This window comes from Eucyclogobius newberryi, unplaced genomic scaffold, assembly GCF_026437365.1.
Source record: "Eucyclogobius newberryi isolate DKJ021-1_F unplaced genomic scaffold, fEucNew1.0.hap1 SCAF_12, whole genome shotgun sequence".
Taxonomy (NCBI): domain Eukaryota; kingdom Metazoa; phylum Chordata; class Actinopteri; order Gobiiformes; family Gobiidae; genus Eucyclogobius; species Eucyclogobius newberryi.
In genome coordinates this window covers 11,920,877-11,942,279 of record NW_027315746.1, presented here as the reverse complement: position 1 = coordinate 11,942,279, position 21,403 = coordinate 11,920,877, and the positions used below count along the sequence as shown (strand labels likewise).

Below are 21,403 nucleotides of genomic sequence, written 5' to 3'. Positions count from 1 at the left end.
TTATTTTGAATACATTGTACTTTGTCTTGAAAATACAACAGCTTTTAATTTTTACTTGTAAATTGGGACGGCAACTAATGATTATTTTAGTAGTCAGCAAGTTGAGGATTATTTTTTCCGATTAATCAACTAGTCAAACACTAATTTCAACCCAGGCTTTGTTTAATGCATCTTTAACTAGAAAGGTTGAAATATGGTCTCTGAAAGATTCTAGATGGATTAAGCCTTAACATTCATGAAAATCTTAAAATGACATTTAGATTCAATAATGTCACCGTCCTCATGATAAAGAGTATTTTACTGTTCTGTAACAATCCAAATAACAAATAATAAGCAAGAAACCAAAACTCGGATCTAATTATCTGATTATTGTAGCTTCCTTTCGGGTCTAAATGTACTCTCTGTCTCCTTGTTGTGGGATGGGAGTGTACTTTTCTAACCTCATAAAGTCTGGAACATTAAAAGTCCAGAGTCCACGGGCCGTTAGGAGACATGCCTGTGAGAAGTGTCAGTGCCTGGACACATCTTCCCGGGGCCACAATGCCGTCCGGAAAAACCCTCAAGCTCGTCCTGTACGAGGTCCTGGAGTTCACGGCCCTCGTCGCCCCGGTCTTCGTGGTCTTGGAGAGGTTTGCCAGTCTTCTCCGGGACGTGTCCAACCGGGACTGGACCACGTACTGGCTCATCGTGTTTGTGTCCATCGCGTACGTGACCTCGGCGACGCTGCTGGTGTGGGCGCCGCTGCAGTACATGGTCCTGAAGAGGCGCGGGGTCATCGTGGAGATCACACAATGGTGGGACCCGCACACGCACACGCACACGCACACACACACACACACACACACACACGCACACACACACTGCATAATATGTTAAGAGTACAGTATGAAACCTGCATAATTCTTTAAAATAGAAAGTTAAACACATTCTTCGTGCAGATGGAAAAAGGTTGATGTCATATTGTTGACTATTATAGTTAAAGTACAAACATGTCCATAGAAACAAGTCTACAAGGTTTGTAGAGATGCAAAGCCTCTCACAGGACAGGTTTTTATACATTTTAGTGCAATAATACCATAAAAAATGGAAAGAATGAATGCTTTTGTTTTGGTGTTCTTTGGCTAAAAAGTTACATACTGGGCTTTTAAGATGGGGTGTGAAATATTATTTTAATTGTATATTTTCTTCTTTTATGAAATCAGACTGTTGGGCCCTTTTCACGAAACCGACCGGCTGGTTCCGGTTTCCTAAAAACTGCGGAGCTCCACTTCCTGCTCCATTCATTCCTTGTGGGCAATTAGCGAGTCTTGCTAAAATAAATCAATAATGAATTAACACAAAGCAGAGAGTGAGTTACAGATGGATGATCACAGGCAGCATGTTAAGACCTTTACCATGTAAAAACCTGCTTTCCGCTTTGTGTTAATAATTTTGTTTTATTTATTTTAGTGAGACGCTGCTAATTCACCACAAGAAATGAATCGTGCAAGAAGTGAATCTCAGCAATTTCAAGGAAACTAGAAAATTGTAACAACGTGAATTGTTTCTGATATGAGATAATAAGATAAGATAATATATTGGGCTAATCTCGAACAAGCGGGGGGGACCAGGTACAGCCCTGCCTCACCCCTCTTTCCAAAGTCTTTCAAATGGCCATTCATTTTGATTCTTGATGTTGGACTATCATAAAGAGGCCCAATATTTTTTTTTTACTAAATTGTCTATTTGAAATGTGCCTGTTAAGGCCAGTTAACAGAGCCAAAAGCTTTTTCGGCCTCCAAACTTATTATGACCGTGTTTTGTTGTTTTTGTATACGGTTCATTCTGTGTAAAGAACAACAAACAAGACAACATATGTTGTCTTGTGTTTGTTGTTTGTTAATACATGCTGTCTGATCATTATGAATTAGATCTGGGAGTATTTGTTCCATTCTTTTTGACATAACTGAGGTGTATATATAATAGTCCACATTCAGAATTGAGATTGGTCTATAGGAGGCACAGTCATATCGATCCTTCCCCTCTCCAGGTATTATGGGTATAATGGCTTCTTTTTTAATTTAGAAAAATGAAAAAATGAATATAAAATGCATGTTTATTATTAATCCTTCCTTGTCGTGTCATCAGGAGACCCACAGTCCTGGTCTTTCTCGTCCTGTCCACAGCTCCATGTTTTGGGATTCTCATCGCCTGCTCCAAGGTAACACTCTTTAGAGAACTTAAGCAACGTAGTCGGTTTTCGTAAGTGATTAGAGCACTCGGTTCAACAATCCAAAAGTCTGCAGTTCAATTCCCCAGTACATGCTATTGTAAGTATGACTGTGTGAGGTGATTGTAATAGTCTGCTAATGGGAGAGTGAATGACATGAGCACTGTGGCAACGAGGCACAATCTAGACCATGACGTTACTGTAACTGCCGTCCTCACTGCTCTGGAACAGTATTATAATAATTTACAACAGCTTCATAATCTGAGGACCAAATGCAATTATAACTTTTTATTTTTTTATTTGTTTAAGAAAAGGAGGGACAATGCATAATAATAATGAACGGTGAAACAAATGTATGCCAAATTATAGCGTGGACTAATTTCCCGCTGGCAAGTCGTTGTTACAGAATAATAAAATATACACCAGACAGATAGAAAAAAATGACATCCCTGCTCTATTCCTTATGCTCCCAATAGAAATGGAAGTCACTTATTTAAATCCCTTGTAGTAGTTGCGGTTTTGTTCTTGTGGATTTGTTGGGTGAAGGACTTTGACAGTGACTGAACTCATCACGAGACCGAGACACTCAGTAACTCCAATAACACTGGATTTCTCATTAACTCATACTTTACCATTATGTAATTGCACATTTTGTCGATCCACGTTCCCACTACCTAATGTCTTTGTGTTCTAATCCTGATTAAATAGAAGAAGAATATAATAGGTTTGACCAAAGAGCAGCAACGGGTTTTAATTAAAATACTATAAATACTGTAAACATTCACTGTTGATAGAAGATATTACAGCTGATTTGTTACGGGTTGTCGCGTGCACGGTTGTTTAAATCACTAAATTGATTATTCTCTAGAGTGGTTAAGATCACTGAACGTTTATGATTGTATGAATGTGGCGGATTAGTCAAGCTGCAAACTGTAAAACAACTAAACATAGCCCTTGTGTTTATGCCAGAGCTATTCATAAAGAACACTGTGTGCACTTGTTATAATTTTCAATGGTGTCCCACTATGATGCAGAGGTGGGACGTGTCATGAAAAGTGCATGTTTATCGTTTTGGAGCGATGCAAAATTTGAATATCAAGTGTTTTGTGTAGAATAAAAGCTTTTAAATAAGGCTGCAAAAAGTGCCTTAAATAAAGAAGAATTTAATGTGCTGCCGTGGCTGTCATGCTATCAAATTTTAGCATTATGATTATGAGAAGAAGCATCAAAATGTAACAATTATTCACATTTACTGATCAAGCAACAATGAAATATTGCACGTTCTTTCAATCCCAAAGTCTAATAGATCATCATTCCTCTCGTCTGCGACCAACTTTATGAAACCTAACTTTCTGAATAAAAGTAAATGGGTATAGATTGAGTTTGAAATACTAATCTTTCTTCTAAAATGATCTAAATTATTATTTTTCAGTTCTGACCGCCATATTGTGCCCTGAAGAGTCACACGATGAACAGAATCATCTTGACAGCTCTACTTACTTCCAAACAAGGACACAGTGATATTTCTGCACTTTTCGGATTTATTTTACATTGATTCTTCACATCCATTTACCTGGTTAAATAAAGATGAATAAAGTAAAATAAAATACAGTCCATACACTTTTAACAGGCAGTTTTTGGCACATTTCTGATGGATTGCCATAACGTACCATCGGGACAGTGGAAATATGACCCGTTCAGCACCATTGCAAACACTCTGGACTTCAGGAGTTCCTTTCCCTGACTAAAGCCGTCTGATTTCTCCTTGCATCGCCGTTCCCAATGCCTTTGTTGCAACCGCAGTTCTTGATATTGACTTTTCCTTTTGTTCTTATCGATCGGTAGGTGCAGGTGGACGCGGGGCTCAGGCTGGACCACTTCACAGAGCTGCCAGTCTCTTTGGTGCTGTTTTCAATGATTTTTGTCGACATCGTGGAGAAACTGCGGCCCCATCGCCTCATGGGACCAAGTGAGAGTTTCCTGCACTGGTTTAATATTGATAGTCCATTCTTTCTAGTCTCTTCTTATCTGTTTCAGCTAAAGATTTGTTTTCTTTGAAGGTCACCCTCGATTTGGGAGATGACAGAACGCTCTGACTCAGACTTAAACAAACATTATCGATCTGCAAGGGAAATGAATTGGACACAGTCACTTCAAAACACACATAGAGAAAAAGCAACATCTAATACATTTTGGGATGGAGACTTCTATCTTGGACATTGGACGCACACAATGTATATTTAGTATTTCAGTTTGTTGAGAATGAACAATGTCAAGAAATGTGTTTAATGGCACAATTTTCTCAGGCAAAGTAGGAAATTCTATGGTTCATTCCGAGCTTTTTAAATGCCAGGATGAGAAATAAATTGCTTTCAAATGATTCACCGTGGCGTTTCTTTGATGTTGCCCTTCCAAAGACACCTCAGAAAAGCCCATTGGTGGATTTATTTCATACTTTTCAAGATTTGTAATAAATCGTGATGATGCGTCGTTGACTTTCTTCAAAACTCCTTGTCTCTTTCGCCGCATCACACTCATAAATAAACTAGACTTTTTGATCTTGACCTTTCCGTAATAGTTCTTGGCCTCAGCATCCTTCTAAATAGTTAAACAGGTCTAGACAACTTACCCTTTCCACTTTTTCTTGTGCCCTTTTTCTGTCCTGAAGAAGATGTGAGTGTTTTTTATCCTTCTCGTTTATTGACTCGCCATCCTTCTTCCCGTTTATTTTTACTTTCCTTCCCCAGTTTGGCCTCTGCTTTTACTCCCGAAACACACAACATAAAGTAGGGTTGCGCAGAAAATCATCAAATTTTCATCAAGATCGACTCGAGATTCCGTCATTTCTAATTAAGATCTCAACAGCCAATCGTCTGTCAGGAAAATAAACTGGAATTGACATTGAAAGACAATTGTATTAGTTTTATTAGGACAAACCAAACAATGGAAACGTCTTCATCACTGCAATCTTTACCACCTTGTATTTCCTCAAAGTCACTCTACCCAGTTACTATTTTTATCTCATCTCCCGTTTATTTGTACTTAATATAGAGGTGGGCTTAATTGCTGATTAATAACTTGGAGATGTTTCTGTTTTTTGCCTGGGATGTTCTACAGAATTGCATCGAATCAGGTGTTTTCTGCCCAACAAAGAGGCCTGTCATTCCATAAATGAAAGATAGATAGGATTAAAGCATATGATGGAACATTCCAGGCAAAAGCAGTAACATTTTCAAACTAGAGGCAAAACTTTTACAAAAATCTACACAGCGCACCTTTAAAATGAATATTTCTACACTTTTTTGACTAATTTTACAGTCCATTCTCATGATATGCCATTCTTGAACCTCAACCAAGACACTGACAAGAACATTTTAGCACATTTCAAATCGTTTACCAAAGTATCGTCTTCAGGATACTAAAAATATCAAGATATTTTTTCGTTTTTTCATTATCGCATACCCCATATTTATTGTATTCAAACTGTATTTCTTCCTTTTCCAGCTGATGACTTGGACTCAGACCTGATCCTGTCCAGTCCTGTGCTCACACACTTGGAGCCGGTCTCCAGCGTCTCAGGTCAAATCTCTGCACCCTTACGAACCGAAGACACCCCCAACGGAGTGACCCACGCTGACCCTGAACTCTCCAACGGCACCCCGTCTGGCAGGTGGCAGGACAGCACGCCCGCTCGATCCCCATACACCCCTCGAACCCCCACTGCCGCTTATTTGTACTCGACCAGACCCCGCGCCTATTCGGGACCCTTGAAAGTCCTGTGGCGGCGAGATCCCAGGGCGGAGATATTCGTGGAGAGCTTCATGTTTTGGTTGGATACAGTTGAGATGGTTCGCTCTGGAGGCACACCTGACGTCTTTTACTCGGCGTGGGTGTTCCCAGTTTACATTCTGTGTTTCGTGTCATCGTTACGGCTCACCATCACCCCTAACAATCCCCTCCACGCCTGGGCAGGGGTGGCTCTCCAGGACTTCCCCTTCTTTGTCCTCCGTGTGGCGCTTCTAGCCACGTTTGGGTACGTGACGCCGGTGTTGTTCCTCGTGAAAAACTTGATTGTCTGCCTCACCTATGTCTACTTCACCTTTCTGACCAAGCTGAAGGTATTTAAGAGGCAAAGCATGTTCTAAAGAGATGGACTGTTGTTGTTTTGGTATTTTTGGTCCCACAGATATGTATTTTAAAAAATATCTTAAATGAAACACGCTCCCATTAAATAAAATAATGTGACAAAAAGTATTGATCAACCTCACCCCGCAATTTGTCTTTGTTCTATTTGGTTTGTATCTTAATCGAAATGTGTATATTTATATTTTTACATAGACTGTTGTAATATTTTCCTGGCATTGTACATAGCAAACAATTTATCAATAAACGTTAAAAAAAAAATGAAAAAAAGTAAAAGTTAAGTCATTTCATTTTACCTCTCGTTCTTTAAGTTCAGTTTTTTCCCCTTAGAACAACTTTTTTGTGCCATTAAAAGTTACAGTTCAGTTATAAATGCTCAAGAGGATTTTATGAGTAAATAATCCACATTTTAGTTTTCACCTTGCAGATATTGCAGGAGGAAAACCAGGTGTAATTTGGACTTTATTTGCTGTATCTATTCTATACCTTTTGTACATATAAATTATAGTTTTACACCAATCGAGTAAGTACATGTGGAGAAAACATGGAAAATTCTGTAAAAAATGACAGGAAGTGATATCACACTAAGGACACTCATTCCAGTCCAAGTTTATACATAATTTACACAATGAAACAACTTTTTTGACTCTCTGAACATTAATTGAACAAAATAAACTGCTTTCATATAGTTTAATTTGTAGTTGTTGTTTAATAAGTCAAAAACATTGTGATATGAAATGAGTTTTTGCCAGTGTTTGCCTAGTGTGATATCATCAATTAGAAACAGGAAGTAAAATTATAAACCTAAAAAATGGCTATTCTGGGATAAAGCTTTTAGACAATTTTTTTTTTGCAAAACTCAAAATATATTTATCTTAAAATCATGAAATTACCAGGGAGAATGAAATGCCCAGGGGAGACAAAATGCCCGGGGAGGTAGGAAATGCCCGGGGAGGAAGAAATGCCCAGGAAGGAACAAAATTCCCAGGGAGAAAAAAATGCCAAGGAGGGATGAAATGCATAGGTTGGATGCAATGCCCAGAGGGGGTTGAAATGGTTGGATGCAATGCCCAGGGGGGATGAAGGATGACATTTCCAGGAGGGCTAAAGGATGAATTTTCCAGGGGGGATGAAATGCCCAAGGAGGATGAAATGCAATGCCCGGAGGGGGTTGAAATGCATAGGTTGGATGCAATGCCCGAAGGGGGTTGAAATGCATAGGTTGGTTGCAATGCCCGGAGGGGGTTGAAATGCATAGGTTGGATGGAATGCCCAGAAAGGGTTGAAATGCCAGGTTGGATGAAATGCCAAGGGGGAATGAAATGCCCAGGAGGGTTGAAATACATAGGTTGGATGCAATGCCCAGAGGGGGTTGAAATGGTTGGATGCAATGCCCAGGGGGGATGAAATGACCAGGGGGGATGAAATGCAATGCCCGGAGGGGGTTGAAATGCATGTTGGCTGCAATGCCCAGAGAGGGTTGAAATACCCAGGTTGGATGCAATGCCCAGAGGGGGTTTAAATGCCCAGGTTGGATGCAATGCCCGTGGGGGGTTGAAATGCATAGGTTGGATGAATAGCCAGGGGGCATGAAATTCTCAGGGAGGATGAAATGGCAAGAGAGAGTTGAAATACCCAGAGAAAGTTGAAATGCCCAGGTTGGATGCAATGCCTGGAGGGGGTTTAAATGCAAACGTTGGATGCAATGCCAAGGGGGAATGAAATGCCAAGGGGGAAGGAAATGCATAGGTTTGATGGAAAGCCCAGTGGGGTTGAAATGCATAGGTTGGATGCAATGCCCAGGGGGAATGAATAGCCCAGGGGGGATGAAGGATGAAATTTCCAGGAGGGATAAAGGATGAATTTTCCAAGGGGGATTAAATGCCCAGAGAGGATGAAATGCAATGGCCGGAGGGGGTTGAGATGCATAGGTTGGATGAAATGCTCGGAGGGGGTTGAAATGCCAGGTTGAATGCAATGCCCAGAGGGGGTTAAAATGGTTGGATGCAATGCCCAGGGGGGATGAAATCCCCAGGGGGGATTAAGTATGAAATTTCCAGGAGGGATAAAGGATGAATTTTCCGAAGGGGGATGAAATGCTCAGGGAGGATTTAATGCCCAGAGAGAGTTGAAATGCCCAGAGAGAGTTGAAATGCCCAGGTTGGATGCAATACCTGGAGGGGGTTGAAATACAAATGTTGGATGCAATGCCAAGGGGGAATGAAATGCCAAGGGGGAAGGAAATGGAATGCCCAGGGGGGTTGAAATGCATAGGTTGGATGCAATGCCCGGAGGGGGTTGAAATGCATGTTGACTGCAATGCCAAAAGAGGGTTGAAATACCCAGGTTGGATGCAATGCCCAGAGGGGGTTTAAATGCCAAGGTTGGATGCAATGCCTGTAGGGGGTTGAAATGCATAGGTTGGATGAAATAGTCAGGGGGTATGAAATGCTCAGGGAGGATGAAATGTCCAGAGAGAAATGAAATGCCCAGAGAGAGTTGAAATGGTTGGATGCTATGCCCGGAGGGGGTTGAAATGCCAGGTTGGATGCAATGCCCAGAAGGAGTTGAAAAGGTTGAATGCAATGCACATGGGGATAAATAGCCGAGGGGGGATGAAGGATGAAATTTCCAGGAGGGATTAAATGCCCAGGGAGGATGAAATGTAATGGCCGGAGGGGGTTGAGATGCATAGGTTGGATGAAATGCTCGGAGGGGGTTGAAATGCAAAGGTTGGATGCAATGTCCGGAGGGGGTTGAAATGCCAGGTTGGATGCAATGCCCAGAGGGGGTTGAAATGCATAGGTTAGATAAAATGCCAAGGGGGAAGGAAATGCAAAGGGGGAAGGAAAAGCATAGTTTGGATGGAATGCCCAGGGGGGTTGAAATACATAGGTTGAATGCAATGCCAAGGGGGAATGAAATGCCAAGGGGGAAGGAAATGGAATGCCCAGGGGGGTTGAAATGCATAGGTTGGATGCAATGCCCGGAGGGGGTTGAAATGCATGTTGACTGCAATGCCAAAAGAGGGTTGAAATACCCAGGTTGGATGCAATGCCCAGAGGGGGTTTAAATGCCAAGGTTGGATGCAATGCCTGTAGGGGGTTGAAATGCATAGGTTGGATGAAATAGTCAGGGGGTATGAAATGCTCAGGGAGGATGAAATGTCCAGAGAGAAATGAAATGCCCAGAGAGAGTTGAAATGCCCAGGCTGGATGCTATGCCCGGAGGGGGTTGAAATGCCAGGTTGGATGCAATGCCCAGAAGGAGTTGAAAAGGTTGAATGCAATGCACATGGGGATAAATAGCCGAGGGGGGATGAAGGATGAAATTTCCAGGAGGGATTAAATGCCCAGGGAGGATGAAATGTAATGGCCGGAGGGGGTTGAGATGCATAGGTTGGATGAAATGCTCGGAGGGGGTTGAAATGCAAAGGTTGGATGCAATGTCCGGAGGGGGTTGAAATGCCAGGTTGGATGCAATGCCCAGAGGGGGTTGAAATGCATAGGTTAGATAAAATGCCAAGGGGGAATGAAATGCAAAGGGGGAAGGAAAAGCATAGTTTGGATGGAATGCCCAGGGGGGTTGAAATACATAGGTTGAATGCAATGCCCAGAGGGGGTTGAAATGGTTGGATGCAATGCCCAGGGGGGATGGAATTCCCAGGAGGGATTAAGGATGAAATTTCCAGGAGGGATAAAGGATGAATTTTCCAAGGAGGATGAAATGCTCAGGGAGGATTAAATGCCCAGAGAGTTGAAATGCCCAGAGAAAGTTGAAATGCCCAGGTTGGATGCAATACCCGGAGGGGGTTGAAATACAAATGTTGGATGCAATGCCAAGGGGGAATGAAATGCCCAGGAGGGATGAAGGATGAAATTTCCAGGAGGGATAAAGGATGAATTTTCCAGGGGGGATTAAATGCCCAGGGTTAGGGTTGTGAAATGCAATTCCCGGAGGGGATTGAAATGCGTAGGTTGGATGCAATGCCGGGAGGGGGTTGAAATGGTTGGATGCAATGACCACGGGGGATGGAATGCCCAGGGTGGACGAAATGCCCAGGTGGGACGAAATGCCCTGGGTGGACGAAATGCCAAGGATGGACAAAATGCCCAGGGTGGACGGAAGGCCCAGGTTGGACGAAATGCCAAGGATGGACGAAATGCCCAGGGTGGACGAAATGCCAAGGATGGACAAAGTGCCCAGGGTGAACGGAATGCCCAGGGTGGACGAAATGCCCAGGTGGGACGAAATGCCCTGGGTGGACGAAATGCCAAGGATGAACAAAATGCCCAGGGTGGACGGAAGGCCCAGGTTGGACGAAATGCCAAGGATGGACGAAACGCCCAGGTGGGACGAAATGCCCAGGGTGGACGAAATGCCAAGGATGGACAAAGTGCCCAGGGTGAACGGAATGCCAGGTAGGACGAAATGCCCAGGGTGGACGAAATGCCCAGGGTGGACGAAATGCCAAGCGTGGACGAAATGCCATTATGGACGAAATGCCAAGGATGGACGAAATGCCCAGGGTGGACGAAATGCCCAGAGGGGGTTGAAATGCATAGGTTGGACGCTCTACCTCCTATTGTGCTTTCAGAGACTCTTGGGACCGCCAGAAGTCCAGCATTTGGAGAGCGAAGAGCTCTGTTTGGATGATATGGTTCCAAAGCATCTTTGAGGTAGGATGGGGCCATGCCATATATGGCTTTGTAGGTCAGGAGTAGAATTTTGAACTTGATTCTAAACTGGACAGGAGCCAGAGAAGGGACTTGAGCACCAGCGTAATGTGCTCTCTTCTTTGAGTTCCTGTTAGTTGTCTTGCTGCTGCATTTTGAATCAGTTGAAAGCTTTTTGCTTGCTGCGAGTAGGCACTTACAGTAGTCCAATCTAGATGTTACAAATGCATGGAGACGTTTTTCAGCATCACTTTTAGGCAGGATCCTTCTGATTTTGGCTATATTGCGCAAATGGAAATGGGCTGTTTTACAAGCTTGGTTTATATGAGCTTTAAATGAGAGCTCCTGGTCAAATAAGACTTTGATGTTTCTTACAGTAGAACTGAAGGCTACACTGACATTATCAGTGTGACAATCTGCTCAGATAGAGTGTCTCGTAGCTGTTTAGAGGCCAGCACAATGACCTTGGCTTTTTCAGGGTTGAAAAGCAGATAGTTAAGTGTCATCCAGGTTTTTATATCCTTCACTCAAGCACTAAGTCTGTCTACTTGATCGCGCCGATCGGGTTTCATTGATAAAGTATGGAGGGGGTTGAAATGCATATGTTGGATGCAATGCCCAGGGGGGTTGAAATGCATAGGTTGGATGAAATGCCAAGGGGGAATGAAATAGATAGGTTGGATGCAATGCCCAGAGGGGGTTGAAATGCCCAGGGAGGATGAAATGCAATGCCCAGGGGGGTTGAAATGCATAAGTTGGATGCAATGCCCAGAGGGAGTTGAAATGGTTGAATGCAATGCCCAGGGGGGATGACTAGCCCAGGGGGGATGAAGGATGAAATTTCCAGGAGGGATAAAGGATGAACTTCCCAGGGGGGGTTAAATGCCCAGGGAGGATGAAATGCAATGCCCGGAGGGGGTTGAAATGCATTGGTTTGGTTGCAATGCCCGCAGGGGGTTGAAATGCATGTTGGATGCAATGCCCAGAGAGGGTTGAAATGTCCAAGTTGGATGCAAAAACAAGGGGGAATGAAATGCAGAGGGGGAAGGAAATGCATAGGTTGGATGGAATGCCCAGAGGGAGTTGAAATGGTTGAATGCAATGCCCAGGGGGGATGAATAGCCCAGGGGGGTTGAAGGATGAAATTTCCAGGAGGGATAAAGGATGAAAATTCCAAGGGGGATTAAATGTCCAGGGAGGATGAAATGCAATGCCCGGAGGGGGTTGTAATGCATGTTGGGTGCAATGCCCGGAGAGGGTTGAAATGTAAAACTTGGATGCAATGCCCAGAGGGGGTTGAAATGGTTAGATGAAATGCCCAAGGGGTATGCCGACGGAGGATGAAATGCAATGCTCGGAGGGGGTTGAAATGCAAAGGTTGGATGCAATGCCCGGAGGGGGTTGAAATGCCAGGTTGGATGCAATGCCAACAGGTGGTTGAAATGCATAGGTTGAAAAAAATGACAAGGGGGAAGGAAATGCATAGTTTGGATGGAATTCCCGGAAGGCGTTGAAATGCATGTTGGATGCAATGCCCAGAGAGTGTTGAAATACCCAGGTTTGATGCAATTCCCAGAGAAAGTTGAAGTGTCCAGTTTGGATGCAATGCCTGGAGGGTGTTGAAATGCAAAGGTTGGATGCAATGCCAAAGGGGAATGAAATGTCAAGGGGGAAGGAAATGATGAGGTTGGATGGAATGCCTATGTGGGTTGAAATGCATAGGTTGGATGAAATAGCCAGGGGGTATGAAATGCTCAGGGAGGATGAAATGCCCAAAGAGGGTTGAAATGGCCAGAGAGGGTTGAGATGCCCAAAGAGTTGAAATAACCAGGTTGGATGAAATAGTCAGGGGGGATGAAATGCCCAGGGGGGATGAAGGATGAAGTTTCAAGGAGGGATAAAGGGTTAATTTTCCAGGGGGGGTGAAATGCTCAGGGAGGATGAAATGTCCAGAGAGAGTTGAAATGCCCAGAGAGAGTTGAAATGCCCAGATTGGATGCAATGCCCGGAGGGGGTTGAAATGCAAAGGTTGGATGCAATGGCAAGGGGTAATGAAATGCGAAGAATGAAGGAGAGATAAAGGATGAATTTTCCAGGGGGAATTAAATGCCCAGGGAGGATGAAATGCAATGGCCGGAGAGGGTTGAAATGCATAGGTTGGATGCAATGCTCGGAGGGGGTTGAAATGCAAAGGTTGGATGCAATGCCCAGAGGGGGTTGAAATGCATAGGTTGGACGAAATAGCCAGGGGGTATGAAATGCTCAGGAAGGATGAAATGCCCGGAGGGAGTATAAATGCCCAGAAAAAGTTGAAATGCCAGTTTGGATGCAATGCCTGGAGGGTGTTGAAATGCAAAGGTTGGATGCAATGCCAAAGGGGAATGAAATGCCAAGGGGGAAGGAAATGCACAGGTTGGATGGAATAGCACGGGGGGTTGAAATGCCCAGAGAGGGTTGAAATGCACAGAGAGAGTTGAAATGCCCAGGTTTGATGAAATAGCACGGGGGGGTGAAATGCCCAGGGGTTGATTGATTGATGAAGGATGAAGTTTCCAGGAGGGATAAAGGGTTGATTTTTCAGGGGGGATGAAATGCTCAGGGAGGATGAACTGTCCAGAGAGAGTTGAAATGCCCAGAGAGAGTTGAAATGCCCAGAGAGAGTTGAAATGCCCAGGTTGGATGCAATTCCCGGAGGGGGTTGAAATGCAATTCCCGGAGGGGGTTGAAATGCAAAGGTTGAATATAATGCCAAGGGGTAATGAATGGCAAAAAGGAGGAAGGAAATGCATAGGTTGGATGGAATGCCCAGAAAGGGTTGAAATGCCAGGTTGGATGCAATTCCCGGAGGGGGTTGAAATACATAGGTTGGATAAAATGACAAGGGGGAATGAAATGCAAAGGGGAAAGGAAATGCATAGTTTGGATGGAAAGCCCAGGGGGGTTGAAATGCATAGGTTGGATGCAATAACCAGACAGGGTTAAAATGCTCAGGTGGGATGAAGGATGAAATTTCCAGGAGGGATAAAGGATGAATATTCCAAGGGGGATTAAATGCCCAGGGAGGATGAAATGCAATGCCCGGAGGGGTTTAAAATGCATAAGTTGGATGCAATTCCCTGAGGGGGTTGAAATGCTTGTTGGATGCAATGCCCAGAGAGGGTTGAACTGCCCAGGTTGGATGCAATGCCCAGGTTGGATACAATGCCCTGAGGGGGTTGAAATGTCCAGGTTGGATCGATGCCCGTAGGGGGTTGAAATGCAAAGGTTGGATGCAATGCTAAGGGAAGATGAAATGCCCAGGTTGGATGCAATGCCCGGAGGGGGTTGAAATGCAAAAGTTGGATGCAGTGCCCGTAGGGGGTTGAAATGCAAAGGTTGGATGAAATAGAGGGGACAAAACAGCCAGGTTGGACGAAATGCCCAGGGTGGATGAAATAACAGGGTTGGACGAAATGCCAAGGATGGACGAAATAGCAAGGTTGGACGAAATGCCCAGGGTGGACGAAATGCCCAGGTGGGACGAAATGCCCAGGTGGGACGAAATGCCCTGGGTGGACGAAATGCCAAGGATGGACAAAATGCCCAGGGTGGACGGAAGGCCCAGGTTGGACGAAATGCCAAGGATGGACAAAATGCCCAGGTGGGACGAAATGCCCAGGGTGGACGAAATGCCAAGGATGGACAAAGTGCCCAGGGTGAACGGAATGCCCAGGTTGGACGAAATGCCAAGGATGGACGAAATGCCCAGGTAGGACGAAATGCCCAGGGTGGACGAAATGCCCAGGGTGGACGAAATGCCAAGCGTGGACGAAATGCCAAGTATGGACGAAATGCCCAGGATGGACGAAATGCCCAGGGTGGACGAAATGCCCAGGGTGGACGAAATGCCCAGGGTGGACGAAATGCCCAGAGGGGGTTGAAATGCATAGTTTGGACGCTCTACCTCCAATGTATAGGTTGGATGGAATGCCCAGGGGGAGTTGAAATGGTTGAATGCAATGCCCAGGGGGGATTAATAGCCCAGGGGGGATGAAAAGCCCAGGGGGGATGAAGGATGAAATTTCCAGGAAGGATAAAGGATATATTTTCAAGCGGGGATTAAATACCAAGGGAGGATGAAATGCAATGGCCGGAGGGGGTTGAGATGCATAGGTTTGATTTAATGCCTATAGGGGGTTGAAATCCCCAGGTGGGATGAAGGATGAAATTTCCAGGAGAGATAAAGGATGAATTTTCCAAGGGGGATGAAATGCCCAGGGACGATGAAATGCAATGCCCGGAGGGGATTGAAATGCATAGGTTGGATGTAATTCCCGGAGGGGGTTGAAATGCCCAGGTTGGATGCAATGCCCGTAGGGGGTTGAAATGAATGGGTTGGATGAAATAGCCAGGGGGTATGAAATGCTCAGGGAGGATGAAATGCCAGGAGGGGGTTGAAAAACCCAGGGAAGTTGAAATGCCCAGGTTGGATGCAATGCCTGGAGGGTGTTGAAATGCAAAGGTTGGATGCAATGCCCGTGGGGGGTTGAAATGCATAGGTTGGATGAAATAGTCAGGGGGTATGAAATGCTCAGGGAGGATGAAATGTCCAGAGAGAAATGAAATGCCCAGAGAGAGTTGAAATGCCCAGGCTGGATGCTATGCCCGGAGGGGGTTGAAATGCCAGGTTGGATTCAATGCCCAGAAGGAGTTGAAAAGGTTGAATGCAATGCACATGGGGATAAATAGCCGAGGGGGGATGAAGGATAAAATTTCCAGGAGGGATTAAATGCCCAGGGAGGATGAAATGTAATGGCCGGAGGGGGTTGAGATGCATAGGTTGGATGAAATGCTCGGAGGGGGTTGAAATGCAAAGGTTGGATGCAATGCCCGGAGGGGGTTGAAATGCCAGGTTGGATGCAATGCCCAGAGGGGGTTGAAATGCATAGGTTAGATAAAATGCCAATGGGGAATGAAATGCAAAGGGGGAAGGAAAAGCATAGTTTGGATGGAATGCCCAGGGGGGTTGAAATACATAGGTTGAATGCAATGCCCAGAGGGGGTTGAAATGGTTGGATGCAATGCCCAGGGGGGATGGAATTCCCAGGAGGGATTAAGGATGAAATTTCCAGGAGGGATAAAGGATGAATTTTCCAAGGAGGATGAAATGCTCAGGGAGGATGAAATGCCCAGAGAGTTGAAATGCCCAGAGAAAGTTGAAATGCCCAGGTTGGATGCAATACCCGGAGGGGGTTGAAATACAAATGTTGGATGCAATGCCAAGGGGGAATGAAATGCCCAGGAGGGATGAAGGATGAAATTTCCAGGAGGGATAAAGGATGAATTTTCCGGGGGGGATTAATTGCCCAGGGTTAGGGTTGTGAAATGCAATTCCCGGAGGGGATTGAAATGCGTAGGTTGGATGCAATGCCGGGAGGGGGTTGAAATGGTTGGATGCAATGACCACGGGGGATGGAATGCCCAGGGTGGAGGAAATGCCCAGGTGGGACGAAATGCCCAGGGTGGACGAAATGCCAAGGATGGACAAAGTGCCCAGGGTGAACGGAATGCCCAGGGTGGACGAAATGCCCAGGTGGGACGAAATGCCCTGGGTGGACGAAATGCCCAGGGTGGACGGAAGGCCCAGGTTGGACGAAATGCCAAGGATGGACGAAATGCCCAGGTGGGACGAAATGCCCAGGTGGGACAAAATGCCCAGGGTGGACGAAATGCCAAGGATGGACAAAGTGCCCAGGGTGAACGGAATGCCCAGGTAGGACGAAATGCCCAGGGTGGACGAAATGCCCAGGGTGGACGAAATGCCAAGCGTGGACGAAATGCCAAGGATGGACGAAATGCCCAGGGTGGACGAAATGCCCAGAGGGGGTTGAAATGCATAGGTTGGACGCTCTACCTCCTATTGTGCTTTCAGAGACTCTTGGGACCGCCAGAAGTCCAGCATTTGGAGAGCGAAGAGCTCTGTTTGGATGATATGGTTCCAAAGCATCTTTGAGGTAGGATGGGGCCATGCCATATATGGCTTTGTAGGTCAGGAGTAGAATTTTGAACTTGATTCTAAACTGGACAGGAGCCAGAGAAGGGACTTGAGCACCAGCGTAATGTGCTCTCTTCTTTGAGTTCCTGTTAGTTGTCTTGCTGCTGCATTTTGAATCAGTTGAAAGCTTTTTGCTTGCTGCGAGTAGGCACTTACAGTAGTCCAATCTAGATGTTACAAATGCATGGAGACGTTTTTCAGCATCACTTTTAGGCAGGATCCTTCTGATTTTGGCTATATTGCGCAAATGGAAATGGGCTGTTTTACAAGCTTGGTTTATATGAGCTTTAAATGAGAGCTCCTGGTCAAATAAGACTTTGATGTTTCTTACAGTAGAACTGAAGGCTACACTGACATTATCAGTGTGACAATCTGCTCAGATAGAGTGTCTCGTAGCTGTTTAGAGGCCAGCACAATGACCTTGGCTTTTTCAGGGTTGAAAAGCAGATAGTTAAGTGTCATCCAGGTTTTTATATCCTTCACTCAAGCACTAAGTCTGTCTACTTGATCGCGCCGATCGGGTTTCATTGATAAAGTATGGAGGGGGTTGAAATGCATATGTTGGATGCAATGCCCAGGGGGGTTGAAATGCATAGGTTGGATGAAATGCCAAGGGGGAATGAAATAGATAGGTTGGATGCAATGCCCAGAGGGGGTTGAAATGCCCAGGGAGGATGAAATGCAATGCCCAGGGGGGTTGAAATGCATAAGTTGGATGCAATGCCCAGAGGGAGTTGAAATGGTTGAATGCAATGCCCAGGGGGGATGACTAGCCCAGGGGGGATGAAGGATGAAATTTCCAGGAGGGATAAAGGATGAACTTCCCAGGGGGGGTTAAATGCCCAGGGAGGATGAAATGCAATGCCCGGAGGGGGTTGAAATGCATTGGTTTGGTTGCAATGCCCGCAGGGGGTTGAAATGCATGTTGGATGCAATGCCCAGAGAGGGTTGAAATGTCCAAGTTGGATGCAAAAACAAGGGGGAATGAAATGCAGAGGGGGAAGGAAATGCATAGGTTGGATGGAATGCCCAGAGGGAGTTGAAATGGTTGAATGCAATGCCCAGGGGGGATGAATAGCCCAGGGGGGTTGAAGGATGAAATTTCCAGGAGGGATAAAGGATGAAAATTCCAAGGGGGATTAAATGTCCAGGGAGGATGAAATGCAATGCCCGGAGGGGGTTGTAATGCATGTTGGGTGCAATGCCCGGAGAGGGTTGAAATGTAAAACTTGGATGCAATGCCCAGAGGGGGTTGAAATGGTTAGATGAAATGCCCAAGGGGTATGCCGACGGAGGATGAAATGCAATGCTCGGAGGGGGTTGAAATGCAAAGGTTGGATGCAATGCCCGGAGGGGGTTGAAATGCCAGGTTGGATGCAATGCCAACAGGTGGTTGAAATGCATAGGTTGAAAAAAATGACAAGGGGGAAGGAAATGCATAGTTTGGATGGAATTCCCGGAAGGCGTTGAAATGCATGTTGGATGCAATGCCCAGAGAGTGTTGAAATACCCAGGTTTGATGCAATTCCCAGAGAAAGTTGAAGTGTCCAGTTTGGATGCAATGCCTGGAGGGTGTTGAAATGCAAAGGTTGGATGCAATGCCAAAGGGGAATGAAATGTCAAGGGGGAAGGAAATGATGAGGTTGGATGGAATGCCTATGTGGGTTGAAATGCATAGGTTGGATGAAATAGCCAGGGGGTATGAAATGCTCAGGGAGGATGAAATGCCCAAAGAGGGTTGAAATGGCCAGAGAGGGTTGAGATGCCCAAAGAGTTGAAATAACCAGGTTGGATGAAATAGTCAGGGGGGATGAAATGCCCAGGGGGGATGAAGGATGAAGTTTCAAGGAGGGATAAAGGGTTAATTTTCCAGGGGGGGTGAAATGCTCAGGGAGGATGAAATGTCCAGAGAGAGTTGAAATGCCCAGAGAGAGTTGAAATGCCCAGATTGGATGCAATGCCCGGAGGGGGTTGAAATGCAAAGGTTGGATGCAATGGCAAGGGGTAATGAAATGCGAAGAATGAAGGAGAGATAAAGGATGAATTTTCCAGGGGCAATTAAATGCCCAGGGAGGATGAAATGCAATGGCCGGAGAGGGTTGAAATGCATAGGTTGGATGCAATGCTCGGAGGGGGTTGAAATGCAAAGGTTGGATGCAATGCCCAGAGGGGGTTGAAATGCATAGGTTGGACGAAATAGCCAGGGGGTATGAAATGCTCAGGAAGGATGAAATGCCCGGAGGGAGTATAAATGCCCAGAAAAAGTTGAAATGCCAGTTTGGATGCAATGCCTGGAGGGTGTTGAAATGCAAAGGTTGGATGGAATGCCTAGGGGGGTTGAAATGCATAGGTTGGATGGAATGCCCAGGGGGGTTGAAATGCATAGGTTGGATGCAATACACAGGGGAGATTGAAATGGTTGGATGCAATGCCCAGGGGAGATGAAATGCCCAGGAGGGATGAAGGATGAAATTTCCAGGAGGGATAAAGGATCAATTTTCCAAGGGGGATGAAATGCCCAGGGAGGATGAAATACAATGCCCGGAGGGGGTTGAAATGCATAGGTTGGATGCAATGCCCAGAGGGGGTTGAAATGGTTGGTTGCAAAGCACAGGGGGGATGAAATGCCCAGGAGGGATGAAGGATGAAATTTCCAGGAGGGATAAAGGATGAATTCTCTAAGGGGGAATAATTTCCCAGGGAGGATGAAATGCAATGCCCAGGGGGGTTGAAATGCATAGGTTGGATGCAATGCCCAGAGGGAGTTGAAATTGTTGAATGCAATGCCCAGGGGGGATGAATAGCCCAGGGGGGATGAATAATGAAATTTCCAGGAGGGATAAAGCATGAATTTTCCAGGGGGGATGAAATGCCCAGGGAGGATGAAATGCAATGCCCGGAGGGGGTTGAAATGCATAGGTTGGATGCAATGCCCGGAGGGGGTTGAATTGCATGTTGGATGCAATGCCCAGAGAGGGTTGAAATGCATAGGTTGGATGAAATAGCCAGGGGGTATGAAATGCTCAGTAAGGATGAAATGCCCAGCGAGAGTTGAAATGCCCAGAGAAAGTTGAAATGCCCAGTTTGGATGCAATGCCTGGAGGGTGTTGAAATGCAAAGGTTGGATGCAATGCCAAAGGGGAATGAAATGCCAAGGGGGAAGGAAATGCACAGGTTGGATGGAATAGCACGGGGGGTTGAAATCCCCTGAGAGGGTTGAAATGCACAGAGAGTTGAAATGCCCAGGTTTGATGAAATAGCACGGGGGGGGGGGGGGGTGAAATGCCCAGGGGTTGATTGATTGATGAAGGATGAAGTTTCCAGGAGGGATAAAGGGTTGATTTTTCAGGGGGGATGAAATGCTCAGGGAGGATGAAATGCCCGGAGGGGGTTGAAATACCCAGGTTGGATGCAATGCCCAGAGGGGGTTTAAATGCCCAGGTTGGATGCAATGCCTGTAGGGGGTTGAAATACATAGGTTGGATGAAATAGTCAGGGGGTATGAAATGCTCAGGGAGGATGAAATGTCCAGAGAGAAATGAAATGCCCAGAGAGAGTTGAAATGCCCAGGCTGGATGCTATGCCCGGAGGGGGTTGAAATGCCAGGTTGGATGCAATGCCCAGAAGGAGTTGAAAAGGTTGAATGCAATGCACATGGGGATAAATAGCCGAGGGGGGATGAAGGATGAAATTTCCAGGAGGGATTAAATGCCCAGGGAGGATGAAATGTAATGGCCGGAGGGGGTTGAGATGCATAGGTTGGATGAAATGCTCGGAGGGGGTTGAAATGCAAAGGTTGGATGCAATGCCCGGAGGGGGTTGAAATGCCAGGTTGGATGCAATGCCCAGAGGGGGTTGAAATGCATAGGTTAGATAAAATGCCAAGGGGGAATGAAAAGCAAAGGGGGGAGGAAAAGCATAGTTTGGATGGAATGCCCAGTGGGGTTGAAATACATAGGTTGAATGCAATGCCCAGAGGGGGTTGAAATGGTTGGATGCAATGCCCAGGGGGGATGGAATTCCCAGGAGGGATTAAGGATGAAATTTCCAGGAGGGATAAAGGATGAATTTTCCAAGGAGGATGAAATGCTCAGGGAGGATTAAATGCCCAGAGAGTTGAAATGCCCAGAGAAAGTTGAAATGCCCAGGTTGGATGCAATACCCGGAGGGGGTTGAAATACAAATGTTGGATGCAATGCCAAGGGGGAATGAAATGCCCAGGAGGGATGAAGGATGAAATTTCCAGGAGGGATTAAATGCCCAGGGTTGTGAAATGCAATTCCCGGAGGGGATTGAAATGCGTAGGTTGGATGCAATGCCGGGAGGGGGTTGAAATGGTTG

At 45.6% G+C, this 21,403-nt stretch overlaps 1 protein-coding gene across 1 annotated transcript; it reads left to right on the top strand.

The window, feature by feature from the left end:
* The first annotated feature begins 492 nt into the window (after positions 1–492).
* Positions 493–6,382, top strand: tmem236 (transmembrane protein 236). The gene is made up of 4 exons (XM_072440820.1): positions 493–794; positions 2,128–2,200; positions 4,055–4,178; positions 5,714–6,382. Exons 1-4 carry the CDS (start codon positions 493–495, stop codon positions 6,352–6,354), a joined length of 1,140 nt encoding a protein of 379 aa, XP_072296921.1. The 3' UTR covers positions 6,355–6,382.
* Positions 6,383–21,403: the final 15,021 nt, after the last annotated feature.

Excerpts from the sequence above, each read along its gene's own strand:
- tmem236 (XM_072440820.1), top strand. The coding sequence starts at position 493 with ATGCCTGTGAGAAGTGTCAGTGCCTGGACACATCTTCCCGGGGCCACA. Across the intron at positions 795-2,127 it reads ATCGTGGAGATCACACAATG|GAGACCCACAGTCCTGGTCT; the intron begins GTGGGACCCGCA and ends TCGTGTCATCAG. Across the intron at positions 4,179-5,713 it reads CCATCGCCTCATGGGACCAA|CTGATGACTTGGACTCAGAC; the intron begins GTGAGAGTTTCC and ends TTCCTTTTCCAG.